Raw genomic sequence first — 12,310 nt, 5'->3', positions numbered from 1 at the left:
AAGTACTAATAAACGACACTGTTTTTAAGGAACGATACATTTATATGAAACATAATGCCTCTGCTAAATTTGAAAGAATTTGGTCTCCATGGATGGAATCCATATACTCCCTCCCAGACCCTACAACTTAATGGCAGTAGAGATACTATTAGACCCTGGATTTGCTCATTTACGATCTTTTTTGGGCTATAGGCTTCCCTCTCACCCAATGGGTTATGAATGAGAGGATAGCTATGTGCCCAGCTAGTCAGGGTAAGGCTCAAAGTGCTAGTCTTTCTTTTGTGCCTTTTCTTCCCTAATATTTTTTTTTTTTTTCTCTTTCTTCCTTTTTTGTTTTCCTCTTTGAGGGTTTTCTTTTCGGATGGGTTTTTTGTAACTGTTTTAATGGAAAAAACGAAAATAGTCTAATGAAGTTTCTTGATTACAGGATTGTACGGATTATGCAAATTTATTAGGATAAATAACTGTATATACATGCGTGCCCATGTGCTTATGACATAGTAAGATATTATGCCGAAAGTGGATGCTATTTCCTCGATGATGTCATGTTATAATGTGCATGTTATGTTCCTGATATGCATTTTCTGTGTACAAACTATTCTCCTTCGAAATAAAAATACTCTATTTAAAAAAAAAAAGGCATGTGGACGACTTCCTAAATGTATGGAGGAAGGTGCTCTGGTCAGATGAGACTAAAATTGAACTGTTTGGCCACCAAGGAAAACGCTATGTCTGGCCCAAACCCAACACATCCCATCACCCCAAGAGCACCATCCCTACAGTGAAACATGGTGGTGGCAGCATCATGCTGTGGGGATGTTTTTCAGCAGTAGGGACTGGGAAACTGTTTCAAGTCGAGGTAAAGATGGATGGTGCTAAATACAAGGATATTCTTGAGCAAAACCTGTTTCAGTCTGCCTGTGATTTGAGACTGGGACGGAGGTTCACCTTCCAGCAGGACAATGACCCGAAGCATACTGCTAAAGCAACACTCGAGTGGTTTAAGGGGAAATAGTTAAATGTGTTGGAATGGCCTAGTCAAAGCCCAGATCTCAATCCAGTTGAGAATCTGTGGTCAGACTTGAAGATTGCTGTTCACAAGCAGAAACCATCCAACATGAAGGAGCTGGAGCAGTTTTGCCTTGAGGAATGGGCAAAAATCCCAGTGGCAAGATGTGGCAAGCTCATAGAGACTTATCCAAAGCGACTTGCAGCTGTAATTGCCGCAAAAGGTGGCTCTACAAAGTACTGACTTTAGGGTGGTGAATAGTTATGCACGCCGAAGTTTTCTGTTATTTTGTCCTATTTGTTGTTGGCTTCACAAAAAAGAAAAAAACATCTTCAAAGTTGTAGGCATATTCTGTGAATGAAATGATGCAAATCTTCAAACAATCCATTTTAATTCCAGGTTGTGAGGCAGCAAAACATGAAAAATGCAAAGGGGGGTGAATACTTTAGCAAAGCACTGTATATGGAAGTTCATTACAAAAAGGTTAGGTGGTAATAGTCAATTTATATAGCGCTCTTTTTCCAATAGGACTCAAGGCTCTTAACAGATACTGTAGAATGAACATAATACAGTGCAGAAACACTGAAGTACAGAAAAGCTTTTAATAAACACAGAGAGCATGTAGATACTAAAGGGATAGTAAGGATATGCTTGAGTAAACAGGAAAGTCTTGAGTCTGTTTTTTAAGGACTGTAGAGTGGGGGCCTCTCGAACTGTGCGAGGAATGTAAGAACCATAGAGTCAGAGCCACATGGCTAAAAGCTCGACCCCAGATGTATTCCATGAGATTCCAGGTACTGCTAAAAGTTCTTAATCTACAGATCGCAGTGATTGAGTGAGGCATATGGAATGCGAAGCTGCTTCATGTACCTTGGGCCCTGGTCTTGTAGGGCTTTGAAACTCAGCCAATCTGAAGATGATTCACCATCTTACAGGCAACCAGTGGATGGAGTAGAGAATGGGTGTCACGTGTCTTGAATGGTGCTGTGTTTTGTACCAGCTGTAAGCGATGCAATATTTTGCTGGGAGTCCAAAGTAGAGGTAATTGCAGTAGTCTAATTGAGATGATACAAATGCATGGAGGTAGTTTAAGCTGTAGAGAATAGGTGCCTCTTTGTCTCCCCCTGGCCCAAAAGAAACACATCAAAAATAGTCTAGTAGTGTACTATGGTCAAAAGTAAGTATCACTTCACAGTTGTATCGGAGGATCATTGGCAGCAATTTGTACAAGGACAAATTTCAGAGACTATTGTGGATTTGGGTCCTTGTTGAGGTTGACAGTGTAGCTATGTAGGTCTCCCACATAAGGAAGAATTTTTCAGTTTTAGGTTCTTTATTGAAGATAACCTCAACCCAATTTATTGTAAACAAGTAATGTAATTTAGCTTTAAAAAGTGAAAGAGGATGCAGAATAGTCTTGCAAGCTGCTGCGCTTATTGCCAATAAGAGGGCAGTTTTACATTTTTAAACCTCTAAAACTCTAGTAGTCCATTAGCTGTTACGAAAAAGGCATTTTCTAGCCCAATACATGAAGTGTACAGTATTTGTTCAGTCAATTTTAATGAACTCATGTGCTTATAAGGTCTTCATAAGAAAATGATGGTTAAAGTGGTGCACAATATTTTCTTGTTTAAACGTATTCTCACATTCGCACAAGACATTTTCTTTTTTTGTTTGTTTATATACTGTTTATTTATAGTTTAAACTAATGTGGTGCCTTATTTTTTATATTTCAGATTTGTTAATGTTTATTGTAAAGCATAAATGGTGCCATTATAATCTGGAATGAGATCATGGGTTATACTGTATATAGGCAGTTCCATTACCTTGTGCTACAGTCACCCTATAGTAAACATACTGTAGCTGCAGTCCTTATCTATATATAAATCTCTTGACAAGTGAAGAAACTGTACTTGTGGGCATAAAACACAATAAGCTTTATCAAAATAGAGCAGAGGAAAAAGTTAATATATAATATATATTTTTTAAAAATCATTAATTATGATACTACATACAGTTTATTTACAGCTAAAATATAATTGTTGAATCTCTCCCCAGGACTTTTTTTTTTTTTACTTGTAAAGCCAGAGAAAAAATTCTAAAGTTATAATTATTTGACTATAGGAAATCTGGTGCTGTTGGATCACGGCTTACTGGAGCTGGATGGGGAGGCTGCACAGTTTCTATGGTCCCTGTCGAAAAGCTGAGCGACTTCCTGTTAAATGTGCAAGAGAAATATTACAAATCAGACACCCGCAGAGCTGCAATGCAGAAGCAGAGCCTGTTTGCCACAAAGCCTGGAAGTGGAGCCATGGTAATTCTAGAAGAAAAGTGAATCATCTTTTGCAAATCTATATAAATGTATATGTAGATATACGCAGTAAACATGGTTACTAGCATATTATGAAAACTTCAATGAAATAAAAGAATGCAACTGGAAATAGACGTTTAAAATGTTTTATTCTTTTACTATGCAACAATAAGTGAAAATTGTCTATATCCTTTAAAGCATTACTAGCGTCTGATCTTCAGTTAGGTCAGCATCAAGAACGTCTTGTATTGTCAAATGCTCTTTACGGAATAGTTTGCTGGAAAAGGGCATCTTATGCTATGGCAAGAAAAAAAACAAAAGTTTATTAAGTAAATTACAGTACACAACATGATCAGTCTGGAAAAGATTATTATTATTATTACCAGTTATTTATATAGCGCACACAAATTCCGCAGCGCTTTACAGAGAATATTCGGTCATTCACATCAGTCCCTGCCCCAGTGGAGCTTACAATCTATATTCCCTATCACGTGTACACGCACACACATTCATGCTAGGGTCAATTTTGTTGGGAGCCAATTAACCTACCAGTATATTTTTGGATTGTGGGAGGAAACCGGAGTACCCGGAGGAAACCCACGCAAGTACGGGGAGAATATACAAACTCCACACAGTTAGGCCCATGGTGGGAATCGAACCCATGACTTCAGTGCTGTGAGGCAGTAATGCTAACCATTACACCATCCGTACTGCCATTACACCATCCGTACTGCCATTGAGGAACAGGACATGAATATGGCAGTAAAACACAGTACCTATCCAAGGGCCAATCACCTTACTCAACTGGGAAAGTATTTTAAGAAGGAAACATTATTATAATCTCATCAAATACTGCTTATCTCAGTAGTTGAACTGCAGTCGGAAATCAGTGAGGAGGCAAAGAGAAAGAATAAGAGGTTGAGAGGCAGGGCGGGATGTAATAGAGTCCAAGTTCACCTGACGTATGGGATGCCGGCCGAATTCAGATGTGTTTTTAAAGGGACGGTAATTGACAGGGCAAAACCATGCCTTCTAAATGATTGCCCATTTAAAAAGAATTTGAATCGTCAGGCAAACTCGGACTCTTACATCCTGCCTGGAGTGTGAATTGAGGTTAGAGATGGAGGGGGTGAATGCTTTTAAAGTGTGGGTGAGGGGTGTAAACTGTAGTTTGTAGGGGAAATAGAGCCGATGAAGGAATACTGTATATATCAGAAGTGGGTCAACACTGGTAATTGATAAGTGGTTTATTTTATACTAAAATAGTGTTTGTGGTTGTATTAGTTCTACCTTTTAATTTTTCAGGCACAGTTTATACTTTGTATTTATACCATGTGCTTAATTGTATTCACAGATTTCTGTCAAAAGTATTTTTATTGTGGCTCATTAAATGGGTTGAAAGCAGTTACAAAAATGTCAACAGATATCAAAAGACATATTAAGACAACAATATCAAGTACTGCTACTGTACTACTGTAGAGTGTGGTCCGGTTGGTAAGACTGTAGTTTAATGTGGACAAAGGTTTTTTTAAAAATACGTGAACATCCAGAAATGCCAATATTAAGCCATTTATCATGGTAACTTAAATGAAGTCTTTAAACAAAAGTAATAATGATTAATTGGGCAATGGTTGATTGCAATGTGGAAACATAGGAACCACAGATATGGGGAGGTGACGTATTCACCGATTTTTATGCTGACTAGTGCTCTGTCAGATGGAAATCTTTCCTAGAACCTCCGTATAATAGACGTCTGAAATATGCCAAAAAATAATTGCATAAGACAGAAACTTTAGGACTCTCTGGCCATACACCAGCAAACACCTGAAGTAAAACTGTTGCACATTTATTTTTGTGTGGCAGCCGGTGAGGTGTTGTTCAGATGGATTGAAGAAAGAATTCAACTAAATATCAGCAGACCCTAAAATCTAATGTTCCAGAGTTAGTGAAGAAATTGATACTGAAACAGAGGTTGTATTTGAGGCCTATTTTGAATTCTTGTCTTATTGAAATGCTCAAACACAAACGAAAAATGAAGTTTTTGGGATGGCCTTTACAATAAACAGACTTAAACATTATTGAGAATCTGTGGGAAGAACTGAAACTGTATTTATTAACACTTTCTTATGTAGCGCAGCAATTTACGTTGCGCTTTACAACTGGAAACTGGTAATATAAAACAAATTGATTGGTAACAACAGTGAAAAAACAAAACTGGGTAATAACAGGCAATCATAGAGGTATGAAGGCCCTGCTCGCAAGTTTACAATCTATAGGAAAGTAGGCATTGATACACAAGGATATATGCTATCTATTGCATAAAGGTCCACCAGATTGCAAAGATTCTTGGTGGGCTGTATGATATGGTCACGCAGCAATGTTGGCTTGGGGTCAAGAGGATGAGAAAGTGAAGAATGAGAAAATATGTGAGGAGATGAGTGGATTCTACAGTAGGGAAGTAATTGGATAGGAAAGTTTATGAAGGTTATGTGGGTGGTTCCAAAATTTGATAAGCTTGCCCGGAGAGGTGAGTTTTCAGGGAACGCTTGCAGGTTTGGGTACTAGAGGAGAGTCTTATTGTGCGTGGTAGGGCTTTTCACAGAGTGGATGCAGCTTGAAGAAAACCTGCAGCAAGAGTGAATGGTAGTGAATAAGGGGGGTAATTCCAAGTTGATCGCAGCAGGATTTTTGATAGCAATTGGGCAAAACCATGTGCACTGCAGGGGAGGCAGATACAACGTGCAGAAAGAGTTAGATTTGGGTGGGTTATTTTATTTCTGTGCAGGGTAAATACTGGCTGCTTTATTTTTACACTGCAAATTAGATTGCAGATTGAACACACCACACCCAAATCTAACTCTCTCTGCACATGTTATATCTGCCTCCCCTGCAGTGCACATGGTTTTGCCCAATTGCTAACAAAAATCCTGCTGCGATCAACTTGGAATTACCCCCAGTGCGTGGAGATGAGAGACGTAGATTTTGTGAAGAGAGAAGCGGTCTGGATGGGAGATATTTTGAGATAAGCAAAGAGATGTACGTTGGTGTAGTTTGGTTAATGGCCTTGTGTGTGAGAAAAAGTATTTTATATTGAATACGGTAGAAACAGATAACCAATGGAGGGACTGACAGAGTGGATCCACAGGTGATGAACGTCTAGCAAGGAAGATTAGCCTCACAGCAGCATTAGAGTTTTTGTAGTGTAAGGTATGGTCATATTTTTAATTTCTGCTGCGGGGTACACTGGGCTCCACAAGGATTAACATCGGGGTGTAGAGTAGGATCTTGATCTGAGGCACCAACAGGCTCAAAGCTTTTGACTGTTCCCAAGATGCACAGCGCCGCCTCCTCTATAACCCCGCCTCCATGCCAGTGAGCTCAGTTTGTAAGATGGTGCCTTGCAGTATGCAGGCACTTTACAAAAAAAAAAAATTACACCGAAAAAGAGACTGTTGGCTCGCTATCCTCTCTCTGCGGAGGTGTGTACAAATTGGGAAACTCCTCCGCCTGTAGATTCTCATATGGCGCGTATGGTTGTTTCCTCCGCTCTGCCAGTAACTACCGTCACTTCTCTGAAGGAACCGACGGATCGTCGTGTGGGGGGCTGTTTAAAAGCGATTTATACTCTTACGGGGGCTGTGCAAAGGCCAACTATTGCAGCCACTTGGGCTGTTGAGGTGTTGGCTCAGGAATTTGAGGCGGAACTGCCTTCTGATGCATCTGTTCATGCTCGACAATGTCTCTCATATATTGCCACGGCTTCTCTGTACCTTAAGGAGGCGGCGTCCGATGCCGGGGTGCTCGCGGCCAAGGCTGCTACTGCGTTCGTTTTGGCTAGACGTATCCTTTGGTTGAGATCCTGGTCGGTGGATTTGGATTCCAAGAAAACCCTGGAGGTGCTTCCTTTCAAGGGAGACATTCTCTTTGGAGAAGACCTCAATAAGATTGTGGCTGATCTGGCTACTGCTAAAACAGCTTGCCTACCAAGTACGGCTCCTTCCGCACAGAAGGCTAAAAGTACTTTCCCTCGGCCCTTTAGTACTCCAGGTAAAGCTAGACTTGCTAAGCCCTGACCGAAGCGTGCCTGGGCCACCCGTCAGCCAGCTTCCAAAACTGACAAGCCTGCCGCTTGACTGGACGCGCCTCCCTCTGTGGGATCCATGGGTGGGGGGCCGACTTCTAGGTTTTGCCCAGAAATGGTTGAAGACCACTTCAGATACCTGGGTGAGGGAAGTCGTTGCTCGAGGTTACGCCATACCTTTCAGAAATCGCCCCCCCCCCTCATCGATTTTGCCTGACAGATGTGCCTCTGGATCCAGCAAAAGCAAACACGTTGCACTCGGTGGTACATTCCCTCCTGTCCACAGGAGTGGTGGTACAGGTGCCTCTGACCCAGAGGGGCAAGGTGTTCTATTCACCGTTGTTTCTAGTCCCGAAACCGAACGGGTCCTCGAGGCCCATTCTCAATCTGAAGTTCTTGAACAAGCATGTGCAGGTCTCCAAGTTCCGGATGAAAACGCTGCGCTCTATTGCTCTGGCCATGGAGCCTGGGGACTATATGGCCTCCCTGGACATACAGGATGCCTACCTACATATTCCTATTGCGGTATCTCATCAGCAGTACCTGCGGTTTGCGGTGGGCAATCTTCATTACCAATTTCGGGCGTTACCCTTTGCTTTGACAATGGCTCCGCGAGTTTTCACCAAAGTTACGGCCGTCATGATGGCTACACTCCGCCATCAAGGGATCAGGCTACTAACATACCTAGACGATTTGTTGATCCTGGCGAGTTCCCCAGAACTTCTCCTGTGTCATCTCGATTTGACGGTCCAGTGCCTGAAAGCCCACGGGTGGCTGATCAACTGGTTCCAGCTCGGAGCATGGTACACCTGGGAGCGTTATTGGACACCTACAGCCAGCGGTTGTTCTCGTCTCGGGAGAAAGTCCTAAAACTTCAGGACACGATCCGTTGCTTCCTATCCTGTCCGCAAGTGTCGATTCATTCGGCGATGCAAGTGCTAGGTCTCATGGTGTCGGCTTTCGACATGGTGGAGTATGCTCAATTTCATTCTCGCCCTCTGCAGAAGTTGATTCTGTCCAAGTGGGACGGCCTGCCTCACCAGATCAGATCTCACATGATCTCCCTATCTCCAGAGGTCCGCCTGTCACTGAGCTGGTGGCTGCAGGACCAACAACTGAGCAGTGGTCGTCCCTTCTGGATATCCAACTGGGTCCTGCTGACGACGGATGCCAGTCTGAGAGGTTGGGGCGCGGTGTTGGAACAACACTCTCTTCAGGGTCGGTGGACCAAGGAGGAGTCGCTACTCCCGATAAACATTCTGGAACTGCGGGCAGTGTTCAATGCGTTTTCAGTGGCCCAGCATCTACAGATGAACAGACCTGTTCAAGTACAATCGGACAACGCCACCACGGTGGCATATATCAATTATCAGGGCGGCACTCGAAGCCACATGGCAATGAGGGAAGTATCAAGGATTCTTCAGTGGGCAGAATGCCATCTGCCGGCCATATCAGCAGTGTTCATTCCGGGCATTCTGAACTGGGAGGCGGACTATCTCAGTCGTCAGGACGTGCACGCCGGAGAATGGAGCCTACATCCAGAGGTGTTTCAACTTCTCGTGGACAAGTGGGGTCTCCCAGATGTGGACCTGATGGCATCTCGACACAATCACTAGGTTCCAGTCTTCGGAGCAAGGACAAGGGATCCTCAAGCAGCGTTCGTGGATGCTCTGTCAATCCCGTGGAACGTTTGCCTGCCGTATGTGTTCCCTCCGGTGTCACTCCTGCCCAGAGTGTTATATGGAAGTTCAAGCAAGAAGGAGGAAACCTACTTCTAGTCGCTCCAGCGTGGCCCAGGCGGCACTGGTTCTCCGATCTACAGGGCCTCTTGTTGGATCGTCCCCTTCTACTTCCACAACGACCAGACCTCCTCGTTCAGGGCCCTTGTGTTTACCAGGATTTGGCCCGTCTGGCTTTGACGGCATGGCTCTTGAAGCTTCCGTCCTGAGGGCCAAGGGTTTTTCTGAGGCGGTCGTTCAAACTATGTTGAAGGTCCGTAAGCCGGCTTCTGCTCGGATATACCATAGGGTCTGGAATGCTTACTTTACTTGGTGTGCATCTCACAATCATGACGTTTTCAGGTTTAGTACGGCCAAACTATTGGCTTTTCTACACCATGGCCTGGAGTTGGGCCTGCGTCTGGCTTCCCTCAAGGTTCATATCTCTGCCTTGTCGGTTTGGTTTCAGAGAAAGATTGCTACCCTGCCTGATGTTCATACATTCACTCAGGGTGTCTTGCGGATTCAACCTCCTTATGTGCCACCTGTGGCCCCCTGGGATCTGTCGGTGGTTTTGGAGGCCTTGCAAGAGTCTCCGTTTGAGCCTCTTACCTCTGCTGACCTTAAGTGGCTTTCCCTTAAGGTGTTATTCTTGCTGGCTATTACTTCAGCTAGAAGGGTCTCGGACTTGGGTGCCTTATCCTGTAAGTCTCCCTATTTGATTTTTCACCGTGACCGGGCGGTTCTTAGAACACAGCCAGGTTATTTACCCAAGGTGGTGTCTTCCTTCCACCTTAACCAGGTTATTGTGGTTCCGGCTTTTAATTCTCCTGACTTGTCTTCCAAAGAGTGGTCTTTGGATGTGGTACGGGCTTTCCGTATCTATGTGAAGAGAACTTTAGATTTTAGTATCATCCACATTCAGATGATAATGAAACCAAAAGATCTGATTAGTTTCCCAAGAGATGAGGTATAGATTGAGAAAAGCAGAGGACCTAAGACTGAGCCCTGCGGTACTCCACTGATAGAGGTAGCGAAGAGGCGGTGGATTCAAAGAAGCAGACGCTGAAAGAACAATTAGCTAGGTAGTATGAGAACCAAGAAAGGGAACACTTAGGGATTGCATTGTTTTTATGGGAAAAGAGTGGTCAACATTTTCAAAAGCAGCAAAGAGATCTAGAAGAATAAGAAGTGAGTAGTGGCCTTTGGACTTAGTAGTGACCAGATCATTCACTACTTTAGTCAGTGCTGTCTCTATGGAATGTTGTGAATGAAAGCCTGATTGAAGAGGGTCCAATAAATTGAGTGAGTTAAGAAAGTGCCTGAGGCAAATGTAGGCAAGTCTCTCAAGTACTTTGGAGGGGCATGGGAGCTGAGAGATGGGACAGAGAGTTTGGGTCAGAATTTCGTTTTTCTAGAACGGGAGTAATCACTGCATTCTCACTGCAAGGAAAGATACTAGTAGAGAGAGAGAGCATACAGATTTTGGTTAAGGTTGGGATGAGAACATGAGACAGAGCTTAAACAACAATAATAATTACTGCACTTAAGCGCAGTATTTATTGTTCTTTATGTGTATCTTTACCTTGAAGGTCCTAACCAGACCTTATTACAGTACTTGCAAATGTAAATTAACAAATAAGTGTATACCATATCATCAGCACCAGAAATTGTAGTGATTCACTACATTGTGTTATGAGACAGAGCTTTACTTGTTTTTGAGGGTATAGGATCAAGAGGAGAGGTACAGTAGTGGAGTAGCAGGATCAAATGAGAGAGTGCCAGAGATCAGGTAGGGTATTGAGCAGGTCAGTGACTGAGGAAGAGCCCTAACTGTGTGGAGTTATATTCTCCCTGTACTTAGGTGGTTTTCCTCATGGTACTCTGGTTTCCTCCCACAATCCAAAAATATACTGGTAGGCTGAGTTCCAACAAAATTAACCCTAGCATGTATGTGTGGATATGTAGGGAATATAGATTGTAACTTCCTCTGGGCAGGGACTGTGGTAGAGAATATAGATTGAAATCTCCACTGGGCAAGGGACTGATGTGAATGGGAAAATATTCTCTGTAAAAGCGCTGCGGAATATGTGTGTGCTATATAAATAAATGGTAATAAATAATAATAAATACATTTATAGTGGCGGCTGGGTAAGGGTGGACTGAGAAGTGATTTAAATGTATTTAAAAGTTGCTTGGGGTTAGAAGCTTGAGCAGAGATGAGAGTTTGGAAATATGTTTGTTTGGCAGTATCCAGGGCTTTACGATAGGAGTGGTAAATAGTCTAAAGGTCCATACACACTAGTCTGTTTTGAGATCAAAGTAGCTCACTTTTGGCATTTTGAGCTACTTTGAGCTCAAAATCTCCTAGTGTGTATGGGCGGGCGGTGAGCGCTGACGCACGCTCCCGCATCATCACTGGCCGTCGCTGTCCATCAGCTTGTGTTATAAGCAGAGTGAACCACTTTCCACAGTCTCCTACTCTGGAAGGTGGAACATCGCTAGGCCGGGCTGAAAATCGCTCAGGGTGTATGCATTGAGCGTTTTTACAACCAGCGATGTTCACATCATTGCATACACGCTGTACGTGTATGCACCTTTATACGTGAGGAAGTCGCCAGGTGTACGAGATTTATGCCACTGACATTCAACTTTACGTGAGTTTTTGTAGGTATCTTGTGTAATATAGAGTGCCACTGTTGACATCTAGGCCTACGCGGAGTTTGATGGGTAGCTGGACCCACTTCATCAAGGGCTCTCTCTAGAGTCTGGTTCAGGTATAATACAGCCATCTCAGGAGAAGTGAATGCAGATGAGAGCAGTTGTTGCAGAGAGATGGAAGAGAGTGTGGAGCCTGGTCATAGTTGCCCAATATTCACAATGTGGTCTCTCCACAGCCATTTTTACATCCACTAACGTTTTTATATTGTGACAACCATCCAGAGGATCTCTACATTAGTGCTGCAAGCCAGTTGATCTCTTCAGTGCCAGACACTACATGAATCTATTAACATATGGTTCACAGTTTTCATCCTTCTACAGTAAATCAGGTATAATACCATTCAGCTAGCAGGAACGTCATTTTAATTTCTAATAACATCTACACTTAGTAGACTAGGGGTCAGGGTAGTCACACAAGACAGTGGGGTAAGTAATATGGAGATAGGTTTCGCTGGGAAAACTGACCCTTA

General features: G+C 43.1%; 2 protein-coding genes across 9 annotated transcripts in view; one reads left to right on the top strand and one right to left on the bottom strand.

Annotated features, from left to right (window-relative positions):
* Nucleotides 1–3,450, top strand: part of GALK2 (galactokinase 2) — a 337,269-nt gene extending 333,819 nt beyond the window's left edge. Inside the window, exon 10 of the mRNA XM_063926027.1 lies at nt 3,134–3,450. Within this exon, the coding sequence (XP_063782097.1) occupies nt 3,134–3,344 (211 nt within the window). The 3' untranslated portion in view covers nt 3,345–3,450. The remainder of the gene's footprint in view (nt 1–3,133) is intronic.
* Nucleotides 3,451–12,310, bottom strand: part of FAM227B (family with sequence similarity 227 member B) — a 1,159,103-nt gene continuing 1,150,243 nt past the window's right edge. For all 8 annotated transcript variants that reach the window (XM_063926021.1, XM_063926018.1, XM_063926017.1 and 5 more), the window contains one exon: nt 3,451–3,617. In XM_063926021.1, the coding sequence (XP_063782091.1) occupies nt 3,513–3,617 (105 nt within the window). In that variant the 3' untranslated portion in view covers nt 3,451–3,512. The remainder of the gene's footprint in view (nt 3,618–12,310) is intronic.

This window comes from Pseudophryne corroboree, chromosome 6 (assembly GCF_028390025.1).
Source record: "Pseudophryne corroboree isolate aPseCor3 chromosome 6, aPseCor3.hap2, whole genome shotgun sequence".
Taxonomy (NCBI): domain Eukaryota; kingdom Metazoa; phylum Chordata; class Amphibia; order Anura; family Myobatrachidae; genus Pseudophryne; species Pseudophryne corroboree.
The sequence above is the reverse complement of the archived record's forward strand: the minus strand, read 5'-3'. Positions and strand labels throughout refer to the sequence as shown.